Raw genomic sequence first — 25,330 nt, 5'->3', positions numbered from 1 at the left:
TCCACGAAGAGGGGGAGCGACAGGGGGCAGAAAATTTTCTAAATCCATGCATAGTGGGGGTTTTTGTTGTTGTTATTATGTATGTGTGTTTTCATTTTATTTGAAAAGCAGAGAGACAGAGACAGAGAGATGTTCCATACACTGGTTCACTCTCCAAATGCCTGCAACAGCCAAGGCTGAACTCAATCCAAGTTTCCCACGTCGGTGGCAGAGATCCAAGTGCTTGAGCCATCATCTGCTGCCTCCCAAACTGCACAGTGCAGGAAGGGGTGTGGAAAATGGAGGCAGGATTCCATGCTAGGCACTGTGATAAGGGACACTGGTGTCCCATGTGCTGGATTAACCTGTGTGCCACAACACCCATCTATCTTCCTTCCTGTCTCCCTTCTTTCCTTTTTCTTTTCCTTTCTTTTCATTCATTCAATTACAGAAAAATACTTCCATCTACTGGTTTGCTCCCCTTAATGCCCATAACAGCTGGGGCTGGGTGAGGCTGAAACAGGAGCCCAGAACTCAGTTGGGATCTTCCATGTGCGTGGCAGGGACTCTTGTACTTGAGCCATCACCTACTGCCTCCCAGGTTGTGAATCAGTAGGAAGCTGGAATTGGAAGCAGAACTGGGACTTGAAGACAGGCACTCCAATATTGGATGCAGATGTCCCAACTGTTGTACCAAATACCTACCTGAAAACTTACTTCTTAATTCCATTGCACAAGAACTTTTTGAAGTACTCTTGTATAAGGCAAAAATATAATACTTAAGATGCCAGGTTTTCAATCCTGAAATTCAAATGTGACTAATAACTTTTAAAATACATTTTAGGGTAAATGTTTTCACAAAGGCCCTTAGTCCATACTCATTAATGTAAATTCAGTTCCCAGGGCCAGCAGGGTGGCAGAGTGGGTTACATGGAGGCTTGTGATGCTGGCATCCCATACCTGAGTGCTGGTTCAAGTCCCAGCTGCTATGCTTCTCAACTAGCTTCCTACTAAGGCTTCTAGGAAGCAGCAGATGATGGTCCAAGTTCTTGAGCCCCTGCCACCCCCATGAGAGAGCTAGATCAAGTTCCTGGCTCCTGGCTGTGGACTGGTCCAGCCCTGGCTGTTGTGGCCATCTGGAGAGTGAACTAGCAGATGGAAAGTCTTTGTCTCTCCCATTCTCTCTGATGCTCTGCCTTCCAAATAAATAAAATTAAATCTGTAGGGGAAAAAAAAAAGGACGCTCTTACTACACTTTCAGATTTCTAAAAACATAGGATCAAATTTTATTGTGCCAGAATCATAAATATTTGAGATGCCTAGATAAATCTCCAAAACCTTTGATAAGTAATTATTACTTTTTAAACAAAACAAAACAAAACAAAAAACTCATGTTAATTTTTCTATAAATCACTTAAAGTATGAGATTATGATATAAAAATGTGTATTTCTCTCTGGGTCCTCTCTCCAGATAACACAGGGAGCCTCCAACAAACCACATAGCCCTTTTCATATTGATACAGACTTTTTAATTTCAAAATTCATGAAGTTCTAGTGAATGAAAAGTTGTTTGCTTTTTTAACTCAGTTGGCAACCAAATCCTGGTCTGAACAGGTGAGGCTATTATCTGTTTATCAAACGTAGTATGAATATTCTTGTTTCATTGCAGAAATATTAAAATGTTTGCCTACACAGCACCACCTCGGACCCTTGAGCACAGGAACATGTAACATATGACAGTTAATGCCATGCTACATTCCTACATTCCAAAAATTCTAGGTTTAAAACACATTTGGTGTTTAAAGGTTTCAGATAAAAGATGGCAAACCTATGTTATCTATGTGATATCTATGTATGAACTCACTGATTTTCTGCCTTAACTAAGATTTTTTTTTATTTTTAGTGGATTAACTAAGACTTTACTTTTTATCTTTCAGAGCACAGTTTTACAATTTAATTTCTAAGACCAGTGTAAAATTAACTCTTTTCAGATAACTTCCCAAATAGTACTCTATTGTGCCTAAAGCGTATAAAATGTTCACATCACATCTATACATGGAAAAGGAATCTGCTTTAAGAGATTACTACACTGCCATGCTAGTAAACTAAACAGTACTGACACCCTAAATTTCTACATTAAGAACTATTTTTCCCCACCAATTTCTCTAGTAGCTGGTGAATTCAGTTTTAAAGAGAGGAGAGTAGGAGCAGCCACAGCAGTAGTCGCAGCAGTCATAGCACTTCAAGAATCAGGCGGCTTGTCTCTAAGTGGCAGTGAGAATTCCCTGCCGAGATTACTTACCCCATTTCCTGTTTTACCAGCAACCATGCAGCATGCTGCAGGCAACGTAGTCACACCCAGAGAGAAAAGAAAAAGGGGGAAATGTTCAGTGAGATGAGGTTCCAGCATCATTACTGAACTACTTACCTAATTTGCTAATCAAACTCCCCTTTTTTGGAGGGGAGTTCGGTTTAGAACTGTAGCAGTAATGTCAGTCTCATTTAAAATCATGAATGAGGTAAGATTTCACTTAGCAATGCTGGCCTGCTGTGGCCTAGGAATTCAACAGGGGTATCCCCCTCCTCCCTACTGATTTTTATTTCTCATGATGAGGATGAGTGTAAGTTTCTTAGCATAGGGAGCTTACATTTTGTCTTAAAACACTGTGTTATTTCATGTGGGGAAAGCCCAAAATGACCAGGCACATAATCTCCAAAACACAGAATTGCAGGCCCATTTTTTGTTTTTGTTTTTTCATCAGTGCTAACACATATTTTCACTCTATCTATTTGATGATATCTATACCTCGATGTTCAAGAGTAAGGTGTAGCAATGTCTGCAACTCACTTGGAAAAACACCAAAAACTAAGATGAAGTGATGAGTGGAAAAAAGGATGGCTGGATATATAAAAAAGCAAGTACAGAAAAACAGTAACGACTGTAGAATCAAAGTGTGTATACCAGTGTTTACTGACAATAATTTCAACTTTTCTAAGCACTGGAAAATTCTCATAGTAAAATTTTAGGAAAAACGTTCTGGAAAGGGTTAATTTTAAAAAACTGAAAGATAAGTTGCTAACGTGAAGATAGCATTCACAATCATGGATGTTATATAATTAAATCTGATTCATGTAAAATGCTTTGCCTGGTAGGTGTGTGACACCAAGATTTCTCAGTTTTTCATTAGACTCCCCTAGCTTTCACTTTAACAAAAGGCAAATGCCATGTCCTGCACCGTGGTATGTGGCATCCGGTGAACATAACAGGAACATACCATATAAATCAGTAACATCCCGTAAATAGCTCCTGTCTCTACATGTCACAAAATTGGCCATCATTATCACCCACATACCTTCAAAACAATACATGTATACGTTGCGGTTCATACATAGAGCCATGTCCTTTTAAATAAATGGGAATTCCTTCAAATGACAAGCAGGATGCTACAAACTTGTAAAGACTATAATCATTCAGGAACGTTAGGTACACTAATATATTCAGACTTGAGCCAAGTAGAAAAACTAATCACCAGGTAGGTAAGACCTGGTCCCAGTGCCTGAATGTCTTGGCAGTACCTCCCAATTTGTTGGGTTGTTAACTTAGAGCACTCAATCTAATATCATTTAAAGTACTACCATCTTCCCTCTCAGGTATTCAAGCTCTGTTTCAAACTGTTTGGGTACAGTATAGTACACAAATTACTAGGAATCAGAAAACCTGACTTTAGGCTTTCTGTATTTCCTACGACTTCATTTCCTAATGTGTAAAACAGGAGAATTGAACTAAGATGATGGTAATCTTAACTTTTCTGAATGGTTGGAAGTGATCATTAGTAGGCATTAATTAGTATACAATGTTCTAATTATAGGACTTTGAAATTACAGAAAAAAATGAATAATGGCTGCTTAAAAATGAAACCTTATAGTCAATGTTGTCCCACCCTTCCTTCAGGCTCCTACTTTAAGAGATCAAAAAACAGTAATGACCTTATCTATATAGGTATTAACATGGTCATCCATCCATGTCTGTGGGGAACTGGTTCCAGGCCCTCTCCACTCCCCTGCGTGTAGATACCAAAATCAACAAACACTCAAGTGCCTTATATAAAATGGCATAGTGTTTGCATATAATGTATGCACATCCTCACCCCCCCCCCTTTTTTTTTTTGAGAAACAGAGAGGGAAAGAGAGCTCCCATCCACTGGTGCACTCCCCAGATACTCTTACCAGCTAGCCAGGAGCCAAGAACCCAATCCATGTCTCTCATGTGAGTGGCAGGAACTCCAGTACTTGAGCCATCACCACTATCTCTCAGGGTTTGCATTAGCAGAGTCAGGAACCAGAGCCAAACATCAAACCCAGTATTCTGATTTGGCATACAGATGTCTTTGCTGTCTGAACCACTAAAGACCTGCCCCCTCCCATATACTTTAAATCATCTCTAGATTACTTATAATACCTAATACAATGTCAATTCTATATAAATAGCAGTTATGCTATACTGTTAATGAATGGCAACAAAGAAAGTCTGTACATGTTTAGTACACAATTTTTTTTTTCAAATATTTTTGCTTAGTAGTTGACTGAGTCTGCAGATAAAGAACTGAGTGTACTTCCCACGGATGGACATGAAATGGAAGATTTCATGAAAATGTGTATACAGAACCAAGTAACTAACGTTCCTGTCATGTACTTGGTAAATGGTACCTGTTGTTGCTGAATTGAAACCGTATATATAATTTGCAAATAATAAAATTCAAATTTATCCCTTAAACGATTTATAGGACTTGGTCCCATTTCCTCATATCCCCAAACTGCTCTGCTATAGGTAGTTCTTGAACCTTTCTCATCCACGAGATCTGAGCTATAGAGAACCATCTGTTTCTTCTTGAAGGGTCCTCAGACTCTTCTGTCCTTTTCTGTCATTTTTCGTCTCTTTTTGAGGCAGACTCTGTTCACTATGGTCACTTGCAGGTGATGCAATCAAATATGCAATGCATTCTACCATCCTCTGCTTACAAAGCAGGGTGGAACTGGAGGTTACCAGGGGAAACCAGAGAACCATGTGTAACATGTGAAATTCAATCAACTGTCTTCCGTACCTGAGACTTGCTAAAGGGTTTTTCCTTCCTAATTCCTGGCAGGTTCCCTGTGCAAGCAAACCAGCAGGTTGGACAGAACTAATCACACAGCAGGGGCCAGAAGGCTGAATCCCAGAGAACTCAGTAGTGCTCAATTATTCAATTTTTACCACATGTTAATAAGGCCCTGGACCTGCTACTGCCAAGGAAAAAGAAGTACATTTCTCCCTTTTAGGTCACCAGGATAATTTTAATAAATGTTCTGCTCCTTAGTCAGTGAGAAAAAAAAATGTTCTCTAGAGTAAGCAATTAAATTCTTCCTCCCCAATAGAACCAAATGGCATTAAAGTTATCAACTTTAATCAAATTTGATACCAGAGGCAGTGTGTCACCTCCTGAAAATTCTGGAACCACACAATTTAATCCTGGGCTCTTTATTCAAGAATTCCAAGCTAGTCCTAAATAGGGCAGTTGAATACCTGCTGGCTGAAGTGCTGTATACTCCGGTAACACACACACCCCACAGACAAGGTCTGTGCCTAGGAATGGCTCTTGAGCTTTTGAGTTCTGAGCTGGAAGTTCATGTAACACCAAACAACGAGTGGGTGAACATGCGGCCAGGGATTAAGACTGCTTCAAGCAAAGGCAGCAGGAAGGACAGAGAGAAAGGCATTATAAAGATCATACTGGGGGCCGGTGCCGCGGCTCACTAGGCTAATCCTCCGCCTTGTGGCGCCGGCACACTAGGTTCTAGTCCCGGTCGGGGCACCGGATTCTGTCCCAGTTGCCCCTCTTCCAGGCCAGCTCTCTGCTGTGGCCCGGGAAGGCAGTGGAGGATGGCCCAAGTGCTTGGGCCCTGCACCCCATGGGAGACCAGGAGAAGTACCTGGCTCCTGCCATCGGATCAGCGCAGCGCGCAGGCCGCAGCGGCCATTGGAGGGTGAACCAACGGCAAAAGGAAGACCTTTCTCTCTGTCTCTCTCTCTGTCCACTCTGCCTGTCAAAAAAAATCATACTGGGAACTACGATTCACTCGAGTTGGAGCTCAGGGTATGTGTGTGTGTGTGTCTGCGTGAGTGTATCAATGACAGTAGGGGTTCGATGATTACAGACTAAACTAGAAGGATTAGAAGGTTTTGAGTGCCAAACTAGGACATGAACCCAAAGATGGAAGCCACACTGATGTATATACCAAGTCCCACAGTCGCACGGAGAAGAGCCATTTGATCTTTGGACCTTCTATAGTTCCTCAAGTCACAATATAACTGCTATTTTCATGCTAGTGTTTTTCTTATGTGGTAGGTAAAAAGGAAAACATTCCTTTATCAGGAAAATATAGTGTGAAAAAGCTATATGTTCCAGAAAGGTGAGATAACGTGCCCAGATCACTTTTCTCCTTTTGTTGCCTATCCGGTCCTTACAGACAGCTAAGTGTGTCATTCTTGATAGAGAGAAAGAAACACTAGGCGGCCATAGCAGGCTATGCTTCCAAATATTTTGCAACTGCTTGCAAGGTGGTTTATCTCTTGGTTCCTCAACCAAATATAAAGGAATTCAACACTTCATTATTTGGGCATACCTACTATGTGGTGAGTGCAAGCAAAGTGAAGGCCAGTCTCTACTCATGAGCAAAGCATGAACTAAGAAAGAAAAAAGATACTTCAAATAACAATAAACAGTAGTAGTATTACTAATAACATCAGTGAAAATAATTAATAGAGGTTGTGCCAGGGATATGCTGACCTGATCTTGTCAGTCTTGCCGCAGAAGTGACAACTAATCTGACCTTTGAAGCATCAGTTACTTAGAAGCAGAGGTCGGACAGTGCTAGGAGGACCCCACGAGCTGGCGAATGCAAAGGAGGAAGCAGCACACCCACACTAAGGGGTGTGGATTTTATACTTAGGGCACAAACGGGTTATCAGCAATGGAATGGTGTGGTCACAGTTCTCTTCAGGAATCCTTACTCTGTCCTCAGTGTGAGTTAGCAGAAGAAGGAACTAAGGAAAACAAAGGCATTTGATAAACTACAGCAGTAATTCAAACAAGAAATAAAAGAGAATGGCAGGGCTGGTGAGTGGGGGCAGCAATCCTACGAGACAAGGACACAGACTGGCAGTGATGTTGAGCTGCCAAATAACCATCAATGCTCTTCAAACTCTAAAGTCTTCTGAATGCTTCACAGCTCTTGGACTCATATATAGACTTGTACCAACAGACTTGTGCCAATAGGGAAAAGACAGTAGTCGCCTGAGCAGCTGGAGGCATTAGCAGCACCCCCTGCTGCCAACTCTTCACCCAACATCCACATACGTTCAAGTGTGTTTTTCTGGTACACAAGTAGCCCGTTGGGAACTGGGCTCATTAAGGAGATTAGTCAACAAGAGACACTCCTCTTCCTGCTTCCCGCCCAGGGCAACTGCCTAAGATTTCTTCCTTCTCCTCCTCTGCATCCCCCGGCCTGCTCTAACTGCAGCACCTGCCCCAGCAGGCCCTGCTCCTTGCCTCCTGTCTCAGGCATGGTGGCAGAAAGAGGAAGGGAAGAGAGGAAGGGCAAAGACTCTCCCAGAATCACTGCTTGACCCTACCACTTAGCTGAAGTGAAGACTCCCCCACCACCATCTCTCACCCATCCCACCTCCTCGCTTAGCTTCATTCTCCTCTTTTCCCCAGAGCCTCTCACTTCAACCCCCTGCTGAAATGGCTGCAACACGCTGAATGCGGGTATCGCCTCCGATGAATGAAACTTACGGCTGCCATGTTTAAAAGCCCACCAGAATCCCTACAGGGTTGAGAAAAAAGAAAATGGAGACATAAGAAGAGACCTTTTTATTCTCCGATTCCCCACTACCTTGGCAATAAAAGCCTTTAGATGGTGTTAAGAATGGTGACCATTTTTATTTGGGACAAGGCAAGACAGGAAAAGCAAAGCCAGACCAGGAAAGAGCATGAATCTGCACAGCCAAATGCGGTCCTACAGCCCCATTGGCCCAGTCCCAGAACGGCTACTTCTAAGCTGGGCATTTTAAGGAGAATTTCCACTTCATCTTCCAACAGTGTAAATGCTGTTGTTTGCTCAGCTCTGAAGGACCTGAAGAACCTGACAGAGATATTCACAACAGAAAATTCTGCAAGCGGGTGGGGTGGGAGTCCAGGTAGGGAAGGACAGACAGCTACAAAGACAGACACAGATCAGTCTTGTCCTTTAACGTCATGGGATACTGAGAGAAGTTGGCAACTGAATTTCAGGTAACTCAAGAGTTAACAACATCAGGAAGCAAAACCATCTTAACAAACATCTGTTGGCGACTGGGTGTGTCTGAGAAGTGAAAATACATTTCCTCCTCAGATCTGATTTCAGAGACCCAGCATGGCCACCCACAGACTTCGCAGGGTCTGGTATCTGAATTCCTGTCTTGGGCACAATGTGGGTTCCAAGAAATCCAGCACAACTGTCAGAAGATGAGGCTGGCTTGTGACAGCTACTTCCCTGGGGAAGCCTTTCCACGCTGCCTGCCTGAGGCTAGAACTCCACGCCTTTCATCCAGGCCTGTCGTCAGAAGCCCACTGTTCCCTCATCTAAACCACACCTGCTAACTGGGCCTGTGGACCAAATCAGCCACAAGGAGAGCCTAAAGCACTACGTAAGCCAGTGTTTCCAGGTGGCAGTTGTGCCCATAAGCACATATGAACAGACACACAACCAATAAGTGAAGACAAAGATTTGTACCATTTGTAGGTATACATACAGATAACACAGGTGCACAGCAGAATATCCCATTCAAAGAAGATTTAAAGAATTATAGCAGGGGCCGGCGCTGTGGTGTAGCAGGTAAAGCCGCCGCCTTCAGTGCCACCAGCCTGTATGGGCCCCAGTTTGAGTCCTGGCTGCTCCACTTCCAATCCAGCTCTCTTCTATGGCCTGGGATAGCAGTAGAAGATGGCCTAAGTCTTTGGGCCTCTGCACCTATGTGGGAGACCCGGAAGCTCCTGGCTCCTGGCTTTGGATCAGCACAACTCTGGCCATTGTGGCCAACTGGGGAGTGAATCAGTGGATGGAAGACCTCTCTCTCTCTTTCTCTCTCTTTCTGCCTCTCCTTCTCTCTGTGTGTAACTCTGCCTTTCAAATAAATATTTTTTTTAAAAAAGAATTATAGTAGTACATATACCTTCAAAATAATTAAATTGTTCTATCTAGTTTGATTAAAGGAATTTCCACATTCTTTTTTTAAGATTTTATTTATTTATTTGTGAGGCAGAGCTAGAGAGAGAGGGAGAGACAAATAAAAAGGGTTCCCAATTTGCTCCCCAAATGGGCACAACTGCTGGAATGGAGCCGATCTGAAGCCAGGAGCCAGAAGCTTCTTCCAGGTACCAAGCGCTGCTTTCCCAGGCTATAAGCAGAGAGCTGGATCAGAGGAGGAGCAGCCAGGACACAAAGCACCGCTCATACGGGATGCCGGTGCCACAGGCGAAGTCTTAGCCTACTACACTGTGGAGCCAGCCCCTGAATTTCCACATTCTTAAAAAACTTTGAGGACTCCAAATAGGTTTGTTTATGTTGGTTATATCTATCAGCATGAGCCATATTAGTAATCAAGCTATGAATTTAAAAAATATTAATTCATTTGAAATTAACAAAGTAATAAATCTCTTACATATTAGCATAAATTTGTTTTTAAAATGTATTTTCAGTCATTTGGCCTAGCAGGTGAAACATTCACATCCCACATTAGAGCACCAAGGTTCAATTCCCAGCTCCTGACTACAGTTTCCTCTAATGCTAATGCAGATCTCGGGAGGTGACAATGATGCTTCAAGTAACCAGGTTCCTGCCACACATGAGAGAGACGTGGACTGAGTTCCTGGCTCCTGTCTTTGGCCCCAGTCCAGGGCTGTTGCAGGCATTTGGGGACAAAGCACTGGATGTAAGCTCTTCTTTTTTCTCTTTTAAGTAAGTAATGTTTTCAAGTAAAGTAATTTTAGTCAGAAGCGTGACATGTGGTACATTTTTGCAAATCTCTTTAACATGTCTTAATAGAAGATAGATTTTCTTAACTGCTTTACATTCAGTTTGCTGTAATAGTATATATCATATAAGCTCTGGAAAACTCCACCGAAAGCTCTTTGGAGGATGAGGACAAAAACAGTAAATTATTATAAAAATATTTCTAACCCTATGTACCTCTCATGGATGCCGGCGCCGCAGGTGGAGGATTAACCAAGTGAGCCACGGCGCTGGCCCTGTGGCTGCTCCATTTTTGATCCAGCTCTCTGCTATGGCCTGGGAAAGCAGTGGAAGATGGGCCAAGTCGTTGGGCCCCTGCACTTGCGTGGAAGACCCCAAAGAAGCTTCTGGCTCCTGGCTTCAGATCAGCAAAGCTTCGGCCAATTGGGGAGTGAACCATCAGATGGAAGACCTCTCTCACTCTGCCTCTCCTCTCTCTGTGCAACTCTGACTTTCAAATAAATAAATAAATCTTTAAAAAAAAAGAGAGAGAGCGAGAAAACTACCAAGCTAGATGAAACAAGACAACCTTGAAGGAAAATAAGTGCAATTAATTAATATTTAATTAGTTAAAATTTGACTCAGGAAGAGGGAGAGGGAAGGCTGAACCTGGGGCCGGCATGTGGCACCGTGGGTTAAGCCACTGTTTGGGACATTTGCTTCCCATTATCAGAGTGTGGGTTTGAGACCCAGCTGCTATACTTCCTATCCAGCTTCCTGCTTATGTGTCCTGGCGGGCAACAGATGGTGGCTCACGTGCTTGGGTCCATGCCACCCATGGAGGAGATATGCATGGAGTACCTGGCTGCTGGCTTCTCTCTCTTTCTCTCACTCACTCTGCTTCCCAAGTAGATGAAAATAAATAAACAAACATTAAATCGAGTTAGACCAATAATCCTCTTAGAAGAAACTGAAAAACAATAAAGACCTACTCTAGCCATCCTCTAAAATGGTTTTATATGTAAATTCTACCAAAATTGCAAAGAATAGAAACAGATTGTTCCTTTGTTGTTAAAATTTTCTAGGCACAAGACAGAAACCTATTCTAGAAGGCTTACCTAATATGCATTCATTACATAATTTAGTACTCAAACCAAACATATGTATTTAAATATCTTAACTAAGATATGTTACATTTTTACTAAGATAAACAAAATTTTAAAAATTTAAATTTTATTAAGATAAACAAAATTTGAAAATTTAAACTTTATTTCAGGGGTCGGCACTGTGGTGTAGCGGGTAAAGCCACTGCCTGCAGTGCTGGCATCCAGTATGGGCTCCGGTTCTAGTCCCGGCTGCCCCTCTTCCAATCCAGCTCCCTGCTGTGGCCTGGGAAAGCAGTGGAGGATGGCCCAAGTCCCTGAGCTCCTGCACCCACATAGGAGACCCAGAAGCTCCTCGCTCCTGGCTTTGGATTAATGCAGCTCTAGGCACTGCAGCCAATTGGGAAGTGAACCAGCAGATAGAAGACCTCTTCCTCTCTCTCTCTCTGACTCTCCTTCTCTCTGTGTAACTCTTTCAAATAAATAAATAAATAAATAAATCTATAAAAATAAAAATAAAAAGCTTTATTTCAGGAAAAAAAGTTCAACACAAGGAAATCACTAACTTGACTACAAATAATTCAAAAGAATATCATTATTGAACATATCCATTTCTGATCTAAAAACCATTAAGCTTGGAATAGAAATAAATTTTCTTAAATAGAAAAAGGATATATATTAGAAAAAAGTTAACAATATACTGAGTGTTTAGTTATTGGCATACATATAAAGAGTTAAAACCACAAAATTACTAATTGTAAATAAGGTAATCACATGACTAGAAAATCAACAGAAGACCCAGAGAAACATCAACACACACACACACACACAAACACATTAATTTCCTAATAACCAAAAAAAAATCCCCCTCAAATTTCCTCTTCCACCTCTCTCTCCTCTGCCCCTCCCTCTTCGTCATTCTGCCATTCAAATAAATCATAAAAAAAAAACCCAACCTGTAAAACCAGAGTGGGCATTTGACTTAGCAGTTGAGACACTTGTTAAGACACCTGTATTCCGTATCAGAGTGCCTGAGTTTGATACCTACCTTTAAGCTCCTGACTCTTGCTTCCTGCTAATGCACACCTTGGGAGGCTGTAGAGACAACTAAAATAACTGAGTTCCTGCCATCCAAGTGGGACACCTGGACTGAGTTCCCAGCTCCTAGCTTCAGCACCCTCCACCCCCACCCCTGCCTCCACTGGCAGCATTTGAGGAAATGAATCAAAAAATGGTAGCTCATTCTCGCTCGCTCGCTCTCCCTTCTACAAGCCAGGAAAACACATTTTTTTAAAAGTTAAAAAGCTATGAATCACTTGAAAGATCTTAAAAAAATAATTTTTTAAAATGAAGAGAACTTTTTTCCTAGATGAAATGTCCCTCCCAAATTAGAAATATGTGTTTGTTGAATGACAATAAATGTAATGAGAAATAGCAGGCTGAAAGGAATAAAATAGAGGTTAATAACCATTACAACCAAGAAGCTCTTACTACTCAACTTTTAAATTTTTTTAAAAAATTATATATTTGAAAAGCAGAGCAAAACAGACTAATAGAGTCTGGCATTGTGGCACAGCAGTTTAAGCTGCTGCTTGCAATGCCAGCATCCCATATCAAAGTGCCATGTCCCATACTGGAAATGCTTGGATTTGACTCATGGCTCCCCCTCCTGACTCCAACTTCCTGCTAATGCAGACCCTGAGAGGCAGCAGTGATGGCTCAAGTCGTTGGGCTCCTGCCACCTACAAGAAAGACATGAATTGATTTGTCAGCTTCCAGTACTAGCCCTGGTCCAGCCCAAGTCGTTGTCAGCATTTGGGGAGTGAACCAGTGGATGAGAACTCTGTCAGTCTCTCACTGCCTCTCTCAAAAAATAATTTAAAAGTTGGATCAGGTGTTTTGCCTACAGTTAGGACACCTATGCTTCACATCAGTCTCTTGGTTCAGAGAGCGAGCGAGCGGGAGCTCCCATCCACTGGCTCACCCACAAATGTCCACAGAGGCTGGGGGTACCAAGGCCAGTAGCAAGGAATTCAAGCATTTGAGCCATCACTGCTGCCTCCCAGGATCTACATCAGCAGGAGCTGGGAACTGAACCAAGACACGCCTCTTTTCTTTCTTTCTTTCGATTTGAAAGTCAGAGGGAATGATGAGAGTGAGAGTGAGAGTGAGAGTGAGAGAGAGAGAGAGAGAGAGAGAGAGAGAGAGAGAATCACTCCACTCCCCAAATGACCTCAATGGCCTGGGCTGGGCTGGGCCAGGCTGAAGCCAGGAGCTTCCTCTGGGTCTCCATGTGGGGACAGGGGCCCAAGTACTTGGCCATCATCTGCTGCTTTCCCAGACACATTAGCAGGGAGCTTGAGCCAAGTGGACAGCCAGGACTTGAACCAGCACCCTTATGGCAGTTTAAACCTGCTGCGCCACAGTGCCAGCCCTTGAACCAAAACACTCTGATGTGGGCACAGGCATCCTAACTGTAGGCAAAACACCTGATCCAACTTTTAATTTTTTTTTCCAGTATGGGACATGGCATCTTAAGCAGCATCTTAAACTGTTTGGTTAAACACCCTTAATTTTATCTTTTGTTTCTTTGTATTTATTTTCTTCTACTTGAAAAGCAGAGCAAGGGGGCTGGAGGTATCTTGCATTTGCTAGTTTACTCCCTATATGCCTGTGACAGTCAGGCAGAAGCCAGGAGCCCAAAACTCCATCTGGGTCTCCCATGTGGGTGGCAGGGGACCAAGAAATTCAACCATCATCTGTTGCCTCCTAGGGTGCATTAGTAGGATGCTGGATCAGAAGGCGAGTAGCTGGAGGCTCAATCCAGCACTCTGGATGTGATGTGGAGTTAAGCTGTGGCTTAACTCACTATGCCACAAGGCATATCCCATCATTCCTAATTAAAAAAAAAAAAAGATAAAAAGAAACTCAAATGGTTTCTAAACATAAAAAGATGTGAAATTTCACGGGAAAATCAAGTAAGCACAAATTAAAACAAATTTTGCATTTAGGTTAGAAAATATTGAAGAGTATGGTAATTCCCCACTTTGGTAAAGCTGGAGGTTGTAGTATACTTGTGAACCAGTACTATCTCTTAGAAGGGAAATTTGGAAATATCTACCACAATTTCAATCCAGCATTTCCAGTTCTAAGGACTTACTGGACAAAAATATAGATATACTAGACTCTAGATACAAGAATCTTCACTGCAAATTTCATTTTTATAATTAAAACTGAAGGTGATGACTACTCATCAGTTGGTTAACTGGGAAATTTAACCAACTGATTTGGGAAATTCTTATTTAACCATATGTGAGCTCTGTAAACTCTAACATTGAAGAGTGTCTACCATGGGTTGTTCCAAGAAGAGAAAGCATTACAACACACAAACTCAAATCACGTATGGTACATGTATGTGTTTATACAGCAAATGGTCTATAAAAAGATATATCAAAGTGTTTCTCCAGAAACATTTAGCAAAGAGGAAGAGAAAGAGATTAATTTTAACTGTACACACTTCTCAGTTGGCTTTTTCAATAAGTATGTTCTACTTTTGTAATTTAAAAAAATGCAAATGTAATCTGGTGAATCTTTTTAAGAAGCTAACAATTATTTTATTAACTTATAACCAATCATCTACATTCTTTTGTGTAAGTTTGCTAAAACGAATCACACCTCAATTTACTACTAAGAAGTTAAAAGTAATAACAATTTTGTTTGTATACTAATTAGAAGAATTCTAACTTAAAGATACCTAATAGGTTGATACTCATTATTTGACTTTTAGTAATGAAAAGAAGAGAATGGTATAAAACAATTTCTATCTCGGGCTAAGAATGTTTACCTTTGAAAGATTTATAGACTTTTTGAAATGTAGTATTTCTATGAGGAATTCGTGCTAAACATAGTATTTCTTGCTCTTCCTCTTTATTTCTCAATGCCTGTTTGGATAGGGCCCCATCTCTTGAGTTTACTATAGAGAATGCCTGCAATCAAGTGTTCACAGTATCAGAACATCTGTTATGGGAGAGAACTCAGACTTTCACAGTAAAAGTGTTATTTGTACATTTGCATCAGGGAAATCTAAAGAAAATGCATTAAGAGGACTCACTAATTCAGAATGTTATGTTTGGAATAACAGTCTGGGGAAATTTAGCTTTATTTAGAAAATGCTTTCTTCATAGACAAGGTTGATTAATAACACAAACCAAATTTTCAGGACCAATGCTTTAAATGTATAAGAAAACAGTTTTAAGGGACTCTCAAGTACATTTAAAAAGATCATATAATTAACATACTAATTACAAGTTCATTTATCTATTCATTAAAAGATATCTCCAAGGATCCTTTAAGTTGAAATTTCAATGGACTATGTTGACCTAGTTTAAGTTACTGCACGCATTTGAATGTAAGAAAATTCTACCTGTTTGAAAACACTCTATTATTTTCATCTACTCAAAGAGAATATTTTTCCATTTTTTTAAAATGTAAATCTAATTCCCCATAAAGGTAACAGCTAACTCTGGAATCAGTGCAATGATACAATGAATGCTTTGTTAACTATAAAATTTATACAAAATTCCCCATATATCAGGATCTCATTTTTAAAGAAAGATATTTCTCCAAATTGGTGAATTTGTGAAAACTGAATTATAAGCCAGGCTATTGATTTGAGTCTTTCTAAAGTTATTAGAGCAATACACTAAAAACTTCAAACCAAACCTTTCCAATATAAACTTCTGTGATGTGTTTAGGGTTAGCATGCCTGCCACTCTCTTTTCTTTCCATATACCTAGCTAAATAGTATCAGACCAGAATGAGAAGGAGGACATAACGTATCCTAGAAACCAGATGGGATTCTAAGACAAAGAACAGGATTGTGGTGGGCATTTGGCGCAACTGTTAAGACCCTGTTCCTGGCACATCAGGTTAGGCTGCTAACACGCCATCCCATATGGAGTGTGAGTTCAAGTCCTAGCTACTCTACTTCCTATCCAGTTCCCTGCTAATGTGTCTGGGAAATGGCCCAAGTACTTGGGACCCTGCCACCCAGGAGGAAGACCTGGACGGATGTCCAGGCTCTTGGCCTTGGCCTGGCCTAAACCGCCCACCACAGCCATTTGGGGAATGAACCAGCTGATAGAAGATCTCTTTCTCTGTTTTTATCTCTGTCTTTCTCTATCTCTGCCTTTCAAATAGATAAAAATTAAATCTAAAAAAATTTTATAAAAGAACCTGGATCCAAGTTCTCTTCTTACTTAACAGAAGTAATTTGGAGCAAATTAAGTGCCCTTCTCATGCTTGCTTCCTCGTCTATCAAACACGGAGACTGAGGTTTCTTTTATAATTGGAAGGTGAAATGAGACACCCTCTTTTTTAGTAATTTAAAAAATAAATTACAATGCTTTTTAAAGCACATTAAATAAAAAAGGGGATTTCCTCAACCCTGGCCCCTTCCAAACTTTCAGTTCTGGTTTTAGTGTAAAACTTTAAGGAAGGTGATATTTATTAAATTTTGTCATGCATCTGAGAATGGAACAGCATCTGCAGTGGGTCAGTTTCTAGCCATGAATGTTGGTCAACAGGTGTACAAGACATAAGGGCAAATGACCAAGACAGTTCTAACCACAAACCCAACAATGAAGTACAGTAAGACACTGAGGAGAGGAGGAAGGGACCTTAAATCTGTCCTGTCTAAATCCTGCCAGTAACTTCATTAGAAGGAAGCAAAGCGGACGAGGAAATGCGGATAGAAAATGAGAAAGAAGAAAAGAATGACAGATTCCTAAGAACAACATGGTGGAGCCTTGTCTAAAGGCAAGGTCTAGTGACAGAGGTTTGTTGGGGAAATTTTAAGCAAATTTCTGGAGAATGGTAATGTGAAGAGTTGTTCACAGATCAATACTATTTTTGTGTTTTGTGATATAAATATAGAAGATAGTAACCAGAGGGAAAAAGGCTTAGGCTCATGAGCTACCAAAACTGATTACTGGGAGGCATTTGGCTAAGCAGTTTTAAGCTGCCAGATGGGACGCCTTTGTCCCACATCAGAGGACTAGCGTCTGATTCCTGGCCCTGGCTCCTCATTCCAGTTTCCTGGTAAGTCAGATCTTGGGAGGCACGAGTGATTGAGTTCCCCACGACCAGGTATGTTATCATCTTTGTGCCCAGTTTACTCAGTGAGGAAATACTGCTGCCCGTAATTGTGGCCTATGCCCCCCAATCAAAAGGCTCTCATTTTACTGTCTCTGGAAAGAAAAACTTCCGTCTTTTCCTCTAGGGTTAGAGAGGGGCATTCTCCAGGCAGGCTCGTCGAGTGAAGTTCACCAATTTCCTTACTGCCCTCATACTCCCAGAATTCCTTGGTACTGTTTATTCCTTAAACTTTTGCTGACTGTGGAGTTTGTTTCCCCTTGAGTTTCAAATTTTTGGAAGTCTGCTAAGTCCTTTGCAACTCATGTATCTTCTTTCCAGCTTCCAAAAAGTTACTCCTCTCCACTTCTTACTGTCCACATCCTGGTGGATTGGTGCCCTTGAAACAAATTTCTTCACTGTTTTAAGAGGTTTCACAAAACTATTTCCCTGAATTTGATCTTCCTTCCTTACCAAGAAGTCCAAATGTATTTGCTTAAAGAGATAATTTTTTGTTCTTGTCTTATTTTAATTTTTATTATAATTGTATTATTTTATTTACTGTGTTAAACATATCACCAATACTAAAATGTATGATCTCCTTTTTTTATATTATGTTGACCAGATTTATTGATATATAATTCACATACTATGCACCTGACCCGTTTAAAATCTTCCAGTCAGTGGTTGTTGGTATATTTACAGACATGTATAACCATTACCACATTCAATTTTAGAACATTTTCACCACTTTAAAAAAGAAACTCTCTACCCTTTAAGTATTTCCTATTCCTCCAGTCCAAAAAAAAAAAAAAACCACTGATCTACTTTCTGTCTTGTTTCTTTTACCTTTGGGGTTAAGAATACTTTCTTGCACTATAACAAACCTAATGGAAATCTTCCAGTGTAGTTTTTATTTTATAAACTAGTTCCAGGAAGAATATGAAGAGGAAATATGTTTAAGAATATAGTAGAGTTTATATTCTTTTTGGCAAATAATAATAGAATTCACACCCAATACTGAACTTCAGAATGTTTGTAGATTTTAAGCTTATGTAATGATGGAGTGAAGGTAGAAAAAAAATCGGTATCAATTAGGTTCATAAGTGTATTTAGTAATCAATTAAAAAAAAATTTTAAAGACAGAGTAAGGCAAAGAGAGAGAGAAAGAGCGCATTCCTGGGGGCTGGTGCCATGGCGTAGTGGGTTAAATCACTGTCTGTGGTGCCAGCATCCCATGTGGGCACCGGTTCAAATCCTGGCTGCTCCACTTTCAATCCAGCTCCCTGCTACTGTGCCTGGGAAAGTGGCGAAGATTCTTTTTTTTATTTTTTATTTATTTTTAAAAAAAATTTTTTTGACAGGCAGAGTGGACAGTAAGAGAGAGAGACAGAGAGAAAGGTCTTCCTTTTGCCGTTGGTTCACCCTCCAATGGCCACCGCGGCCGGCACGCTGTGGCCGGCGCATCGCGCTGATCTGATGGCAGGAGCCAGGTGCTTCTCCTGGTCTCCCATGGGGTGCAGGGCCCAAGCACTTGGGCCATCTTCCACTGCACTCCTGGGCCATAGCAGAGAGCTGGCCTGGAAGAGAGGCAGAATCCGGCGCCCCGACCCGGACTAGAACCCGGGGTGCCAGCGCCACAGGTGGAGGATTAGCCTATTGAGCCGCGGCGCCGGCCAGCAGCCAAGATTCTAATGAGCATCTTAGGAGGCAGCAATACTTGGATCCCTGTCACCCATGTGGGAGACCCAGATTGAGGTCTGAGCTCCTGGCTTCAGGCTGGACCTGCTACAATTATTATGGGCATTTGTGGAGTAAACGATGCTTCAAATAAAATTTTAAAAAGTAATTTTTTAAACATATGGGGGTCAGTGTTGTGGTGTAACAGGTTAAGCCACTACCTACAATGCTGGCATCTCATTTGGGCACCAGTTCAAGTCCCCGCTGCTCCACTTCCAATCCAGCTCCCTACTAACGTACCTGGGAAGGCAGCAGAAGATGGCCCAAAATCTTGGTCCCTGTACCCACCTGGAAGACCCAGATAAAGCTCCTTGGCTCCCAACTGCAGCCTGGCCCAGTCCCAGTCTTCCTCTCTCTCTGTTATTCAAATAAAACAAATCTTAAAAAAAAAAAAAAAAAAAAAGGGCTCGGTGTGGTGGCACAGTGGGTAAAGCACTGTGATGGATCCCATGTTGAGTGCCAATTCCAATCCCAGCTGCTCTGCTTCTGATTGAGCTCCCTGCTAGGGTACCCAGGAAAACCAGAGGAAGATGCCCCAAGTGTTTGGGCCCTTGCCACCCACTGGCCTTGGCCTGGCACAGCCCCAGCCATTGCAGGCATTTAGGAAGTAAACCAGCTGATGGAAGATTTCTCTTTCTTTCTGTCACTACCTTTCAAACAAATAAGAATAGAATCTTATCTTCATAAAACACACACGAGGTAAAAGTGGAAAACAGGAAAAGGTCTTGGAAATTTAAAATATAATATCTATGAAAACAAGAAGGTTGGAAAATAAAGGTTAGAAAATTTGTTAGGGGGTGGATCAATTCTCTTCCTGCAGCAGACTAGAAAAACTGAACAGATAAAAAGATCTGCTCAAAGGCATCAGAAAGTTAACAAGGCAGTGAAGAATAGCAAGGCCAAAATCCAAAAGGAGGAAACCACAGATGAGCCAAGCTTTCCGAGCAGTTTTTCCACAAGAGGCACCTGCCAATCAGAAGAGGTGGCTGAGCATCACAAGACGGTCAAAAATTAGAGTCCAGTACCTAGCGAAGGAGGGGGAGTCCTGACGAGCCCTATTCTTCGACTGAATCAGGAAGGAGCACACCCTGAAGTCAGGGTAAATCTGGACTAGAGCAGCCCTGAAGGTCTGAAAGAACAGCTTCGGATCGCTGCGATCCCTTTAACGGAACATAAGGTGATTCAGAACTGCTAATGCCCAAGTGTTGGCAAAAATGTGAAACAACGAGAAAGCTCACCAGCTATTGGTGGAATACAAACATAAACTGGAAAAGCAGCAGTTCCTCATAAGGTTAAAGAGATACCCACCACAGGACCCAGACTAGCCACTTCAAGGTACTGACCGCCCCCCCCAAATAAAATATCTACACTAAGAAATAATACATAGAATTTCATACCAGCTTTATTCATAACAGGCCAGAACTAAGACAACCCAAATGTCTCTCAACAGGTGAATGCATAAATTGTGCTGTGTTCTTAAAATGGAACTTTACTTAAAATCGAGGCTTCTAGCAATAAAAATTACTGATACACATAACAACATGTATGGATCTCAAAATTATGTTGAGTGAAAGCAGCAAGTCAGAAAAGAATATGGCCAGCGCCGTGGCTCAACAGACTAATCCTCCGCCTTGCGGCGCCGGCACACCAGGTTCTAGTCCCAGTCGGGGCGCCGGATTCTTTCCCGGTTGCTCCTCTTCCAGGCCAGCTCTCTGCTGTGGCCAGGGAGTGCAGTGGAGGATGGCCCAAGTGCTTGGGCCCTGCACCCCATGGGAGACCAGGAGAAGCACCTGGCTCCTGCCTTCAGATCAGTGCTGTGCGCCAGCCGCAGAGCACCGGCTGCGGCGGCCATTGGATGGTGAACCAACGGCAAAGGAAGACCTTTCTCTCTGTCTCTCTCTCTCTCACTGTTCACTCTGCCTGTCAAAAAAAAATAATAATAATATATAATGCATGATTGCATTATATATTACATTTGAAAAAATGTAATCTATAATGGCTGAAATTAGCTGGTGCTGGGATTGGGAAGTTTAGAAGTGTTTGAAATGGTCTCTATCTTGATTGTTGTAATGGTTACTTAGGTTTTTGCAACTGTCAGCTCAATGAACTGTGGTGGGCATTTGGTAGAGCAGGTAGGATGTCCACATGCTGTATCAGAATGCCTGGGCTAAAGTCACAGCTCCACTTCCAATTCCATATTCCTGCTAATGTGCGTCTTGGGAGGCAGCAGGTGATGGCTCCAGCATTGGACCCCTGACATCCACATGGGAGACCTGGATTGAGTTACTGCCTCCCAGTTTTGGACTAGTCTAGTCCCAGCTGTTAGGAGCATTTAGGGAGTGAACCAGAGGATTGAAGCCCTATCTCTCTGCCTCTCAAACAATAAAAGCAAAATGAAAAAAAAAAAAAAAAACTCAATGAACTTTATTGTTTAAGTGTGTGCATTTTGTTGTTCATAAATTATAACTTAAAAAATTGAAAAGATTCCCAATATCAAGAGTCAGTGATGATGTGATAACCGCAACTCCTTGTAGACTGCTGATGAGGATGTGAACTGGCACAGTCGCTTTGGAAAAGTCTGGCATGATCTGATGAGTTAAAGAAGTATACTCCTTATACAGTTCTACTCCTACTGATGTACCCTAGGTAAACTCTTGCTCGTGTGCATTAAGATACAGCTGTAAGAATGTTTGGCAGGGGCCAGTATTGTGACAAAGCAGGTCAAGCTACCACCTGCAACACCAGTATACCATATGGACACAGGTTCATGTCCTGGCTGCTCCATTTCCAAACCAGCTCCTTGTTAATGTACCTGGGAAATCAGCAGAAGATAGCCTAGGTGCTTGGGCCTCTGAACTCATGTGGGAGACCTGGAAGAGGTTCTTGGCTCCTGGCTTTGGCCTAGCCCAGCCCCAACTAAGAGCCACCTCTGGGGAGTGAAACAGCTGATGGAACATCTCCCTCTGTCTCTGTCTCTCCCTATAACTCTGACTTTAAAATAAATTAATCAAAAAAAAATTTAGATTAAATTAAAAATGGCCACTGTAGAAATTATCCTAATATATAATAGTAGTACTATGAATACAAAGCAATATATTCATGCAATTAAATATTATACAGTGGGGCCGGAGCTGTAGCACAGTAGGTTAATCCTCCACCTGTGGTGCTGGCATCCCATATGGGTGCCAGTTCCAGCCCCAGCTGCTCCTCTTCCAATCCAGCTCTCTGCTGTGGCCTGGGAAAGAAGTAGAAGATGGCCCATGCACCCACATGGGAGACCAGAAAAAGCACCTGGCTCCTGGCTTCGGATCACTGCAGTTCCGGCCATTGCAGCCACTTGGGGAGTGAAAATGGAAGGAAGACCTTTCTCTCTGTCTCTCCCTCTCACTGTCTGTAACTCTACCTCTCAAATAAATAAATAAAATATTTTTAAAAAAGTTTTAAATGGAATTAAAAGATAAATTAAAAAGATACTATATAGCAGTGAAAATCAGCTAACTACAGCTCTGCATTAGAATATGGATAAATCTTTTTAAATAATTCCAAATGAAAGGAGCCAGACACAAAAAAATTATAATATGTTACAGTTCCACTTTTATTTAAAGTTCAAATCAAGCTCATCTAAACTCTAGTCTTAGGAGTAAAGATCACGGTTACTGTGAGAAAGAAGGAATAACTGCTGATTACTATGGAAACAGAAATTTACTAAAAAGAAAATAAAAACATTTGTACTCAAGGATAGAGTTCAACTTCAGGGACTCTTATCATATAATCTGTTTTCTTTCTATAAGACAATTGCTTAAAATTGAGAAATATGAAGGACTAAACAAACTAGACTAAGACATCCAACAGGTTGACCAACAGATTTACCACATCACAGCTCAGAGCAAAAACGATGTCTATGTGTTAGTGGAACATTTGCTTAAAAACTCACTCCGATGGGGCCGGTGCTGTGGCGCAGCGGATTAAAGCTGTGGCCTGAAGCGACGGCATCCCATATGGGCGCCAGTTCTTGTCCTGGCTGCTCCTTTTCTGATCCAGCTCTCCACTATGGCCTGGGAAAGCAGTAGAAGATGGCCCAAGTCCTTGGGCCCCTGCACCCGTGTGAGAGAAGCTCCTGGCTCCTGACTTTGGATCAGCTCAGCTCTGGCCATTGCAGTCATTTGGGGAGTGAACCAGTAGATGGAAGACCTCTCTCTCTCTCACTGGCTCTACCTCTCTCTGTAACTCTTTCAAATAAACAAAATAAATCTTTAAAAAAACTCACTTCAATCCACACTATACTCATAGTGAATATGATTCAAAGCGCTTCAGAATATACCTGTAGTGTACCTTAATCTTAGCTGCAAAATAACTCAAGTTGCACTATGAACCCAAATTGTTATTCAATACAAGTGCCATGAAGATAGGTCTGCATGTTTATAAGTCTTTCAGTATACCACTTTAGAATCCTTATCTGGTCCTTGACATATTCCAAAGGGTTAAAGGGCATATGCCTACTTATTTGGTGGATGGAGCATTTCTTTGCTTTCAGAAATAGCAAAGTCTCACTAAAATCATCACCTCAAGGTTTCTAACGTGAATTGTTACTGATAATACCAAATGACAATCAGATCATCAATTCACAAAATGACATCCAAGCTTCACAGAAAATTTAAAATATAGATATAAACTGAATTCTAAATAGAAACCATTTTTAGTATGATTTTTTTTAATAATTATTTTATTTATTTGAAAGACAGAATTACAGAGAGAGGTAGAGACAGAGAGAGAGGTCTTCCATCCACTGGTTCACTCCCCAGATGGCTGCAACAGCCGGAGCTGTATCAATCTGAAGCCAGGAGCCAGGAGCTACCTCCGGGTCTCCCACTTGGGTGCAGGGGCCAAAGGACTTGGGCCATTTTCTACTGCTTTCCCAGGCCATAGCAGAGAGCTGGATTGGAAGAGGAGCAGCCGGGACTAAAACCAGTGTCCATATGGGATGCCGGCACTTCAGGCCAGGGCTTAACCGGCCCCTAGTATGATTCTTAAACTAAGAATAAACGGGCTATCTGTGTTGACATCTTGGTATCTATCTCATTATTTCATTTTTTATATGCTTCATGATCAAATTTAAATAAAGTTCATTTTCTTTTTACCTACCCAAGTTAGTTCCCCTCATAGTACCCTTGCCTACCTATTCATAACATTTTAACAGGTACTTCAGAACTAAACTGAGTGTCCACCAGGAAAAATAACTTCAACAACTACATATATGAATAACTTTTAAATTATGCTTTGATGAAAGTAATGACTCTTTAATTTGACATATGTACATAAAAATACTTTGTAAATAAAAACGTGGGTTTTTTTCTCTGTCAGTATCCGCTTGGAGCACTTTCCTGGATTTGAACAGCCTGCCGTGTACCCAGCTAGCCTCTGACCCACTATTTGTTAAACCAAAAGCTACAAACATTTCTAAAAAAGCATTGTGAAACTGTGAAATGACCATTCAATATTACACTAAGATCTTTTATATCAGAGCTTTATAAATTATGATAGTGCCCAAATTGATAGAAAAATATGTATCACATTTTTTAAAAACTAGATAACTTTGCATAAAAAAAAACAAAAAAGAAAAAAGATCATTTTTTAAAGATTTATTTAGGGGCTGATATTGTGGTACAGTGGGTTAAGCTGCTACCTGTGATGCCAGCCTCCCATGAGTGCCAGTTTGAATACTGGCTGTTCTGCTTCTAACCCAGCTCCCTGCTAACGTGCCTGGCAAAGCAAGAGAAGGTGGCCCAAGTACTTGGGTCCCTCCCAACCATGTGGGAGACCCAGATGGAGTTCCAGGCTCCTAGCATTGGACTGGGATGGCCCCAGCTGTTGTAGTCTTCTGGAGAATGAACAAGCAGACAGAAAATCTCTCTTTTTCTCTCTCTCTCTGTTTCTCCCTCTCAAGTAAATAATTTTTAAAGCTTTTTTTTTTAATAGGCCAGTACTTTTTTTTTAAATGATTTTTTATTTATTTATTTGAGAGGCAGAGCTACAGACAGTGAGAGAGAGAGAGAGAGAGAGAGAGAGAGAGAGAGAGAGAGAGAGAGAGAGAGAAAGAGAGAGAAAGACAGAAAGGTCTTCCTTCCATTGGTTCACTCCCCAAATAGCCACAATGGTCGAAGTTGTGACAATCCGAAGCCAGGAGCCAGGTGCTTCCTCCTGGTCTCTCACACAGGTGCAGGGGCCCAAGGACTGGGGCCATCTTCTGCTTTCCCAGGCCACAGCAGAGAGCAGAGAGTTGGATTGGAAGAGGAGCTGTCGGGACTAGAACCAGCACCCATATGGGATGCCTGAATTGCAGGCAGAGG

At 41.6% G+C, this 25,330-nt stretch overlaps 1 protein-coding gene across 13 annotated transcripts in view; it reads right to left on the bottom strand.

Annotated features, from left to right (window-relative positions):
• PUS10 (pseudouridine synthase 10) overlaps window positions 1–25,330 on the bottom strand; it is an 89,547-nt gene that overhangs the window by 36,380 nt on the left and 27,837 nt on the right. For all 13 annotated transcript variants that reach the window (XR_007916329.2, XR_011386631.1, XM_051838411.2 and 10 more), the window contains one exon: window positions 2,282–2,316. Coding sequence is in view for 11 of the 13 variants with exons in the window: in XM_051838411.2 (XP_051694371.1) it covers window positions 2,282–2,316 (35 nt within the window). In the remaining 2 variants the exon portion in view is untranslated. The remainder of the gene's footprint in view (window positions 1–2,281; window positions 2,317–25,330) is intronic.

The sequence above is a fragment of the Oryctolagus cuniculus genome, chromosome 2, assembly GCF_964237555.1.
Source record: "Oryctolagus cuniculus chromosome 2, mOryCun1.1, whole genome shotgun sequence".
Taxonomy (NCBI): Eukaryota; Metazoa; Chordata; class Mammalia; order Lagomorpha; family Leporidae; genus Oryctolagus; species Oryctolagus cuniculus.
This window is presented reverse-complemented; position numbering and strand designations above follow the sequence as displayed.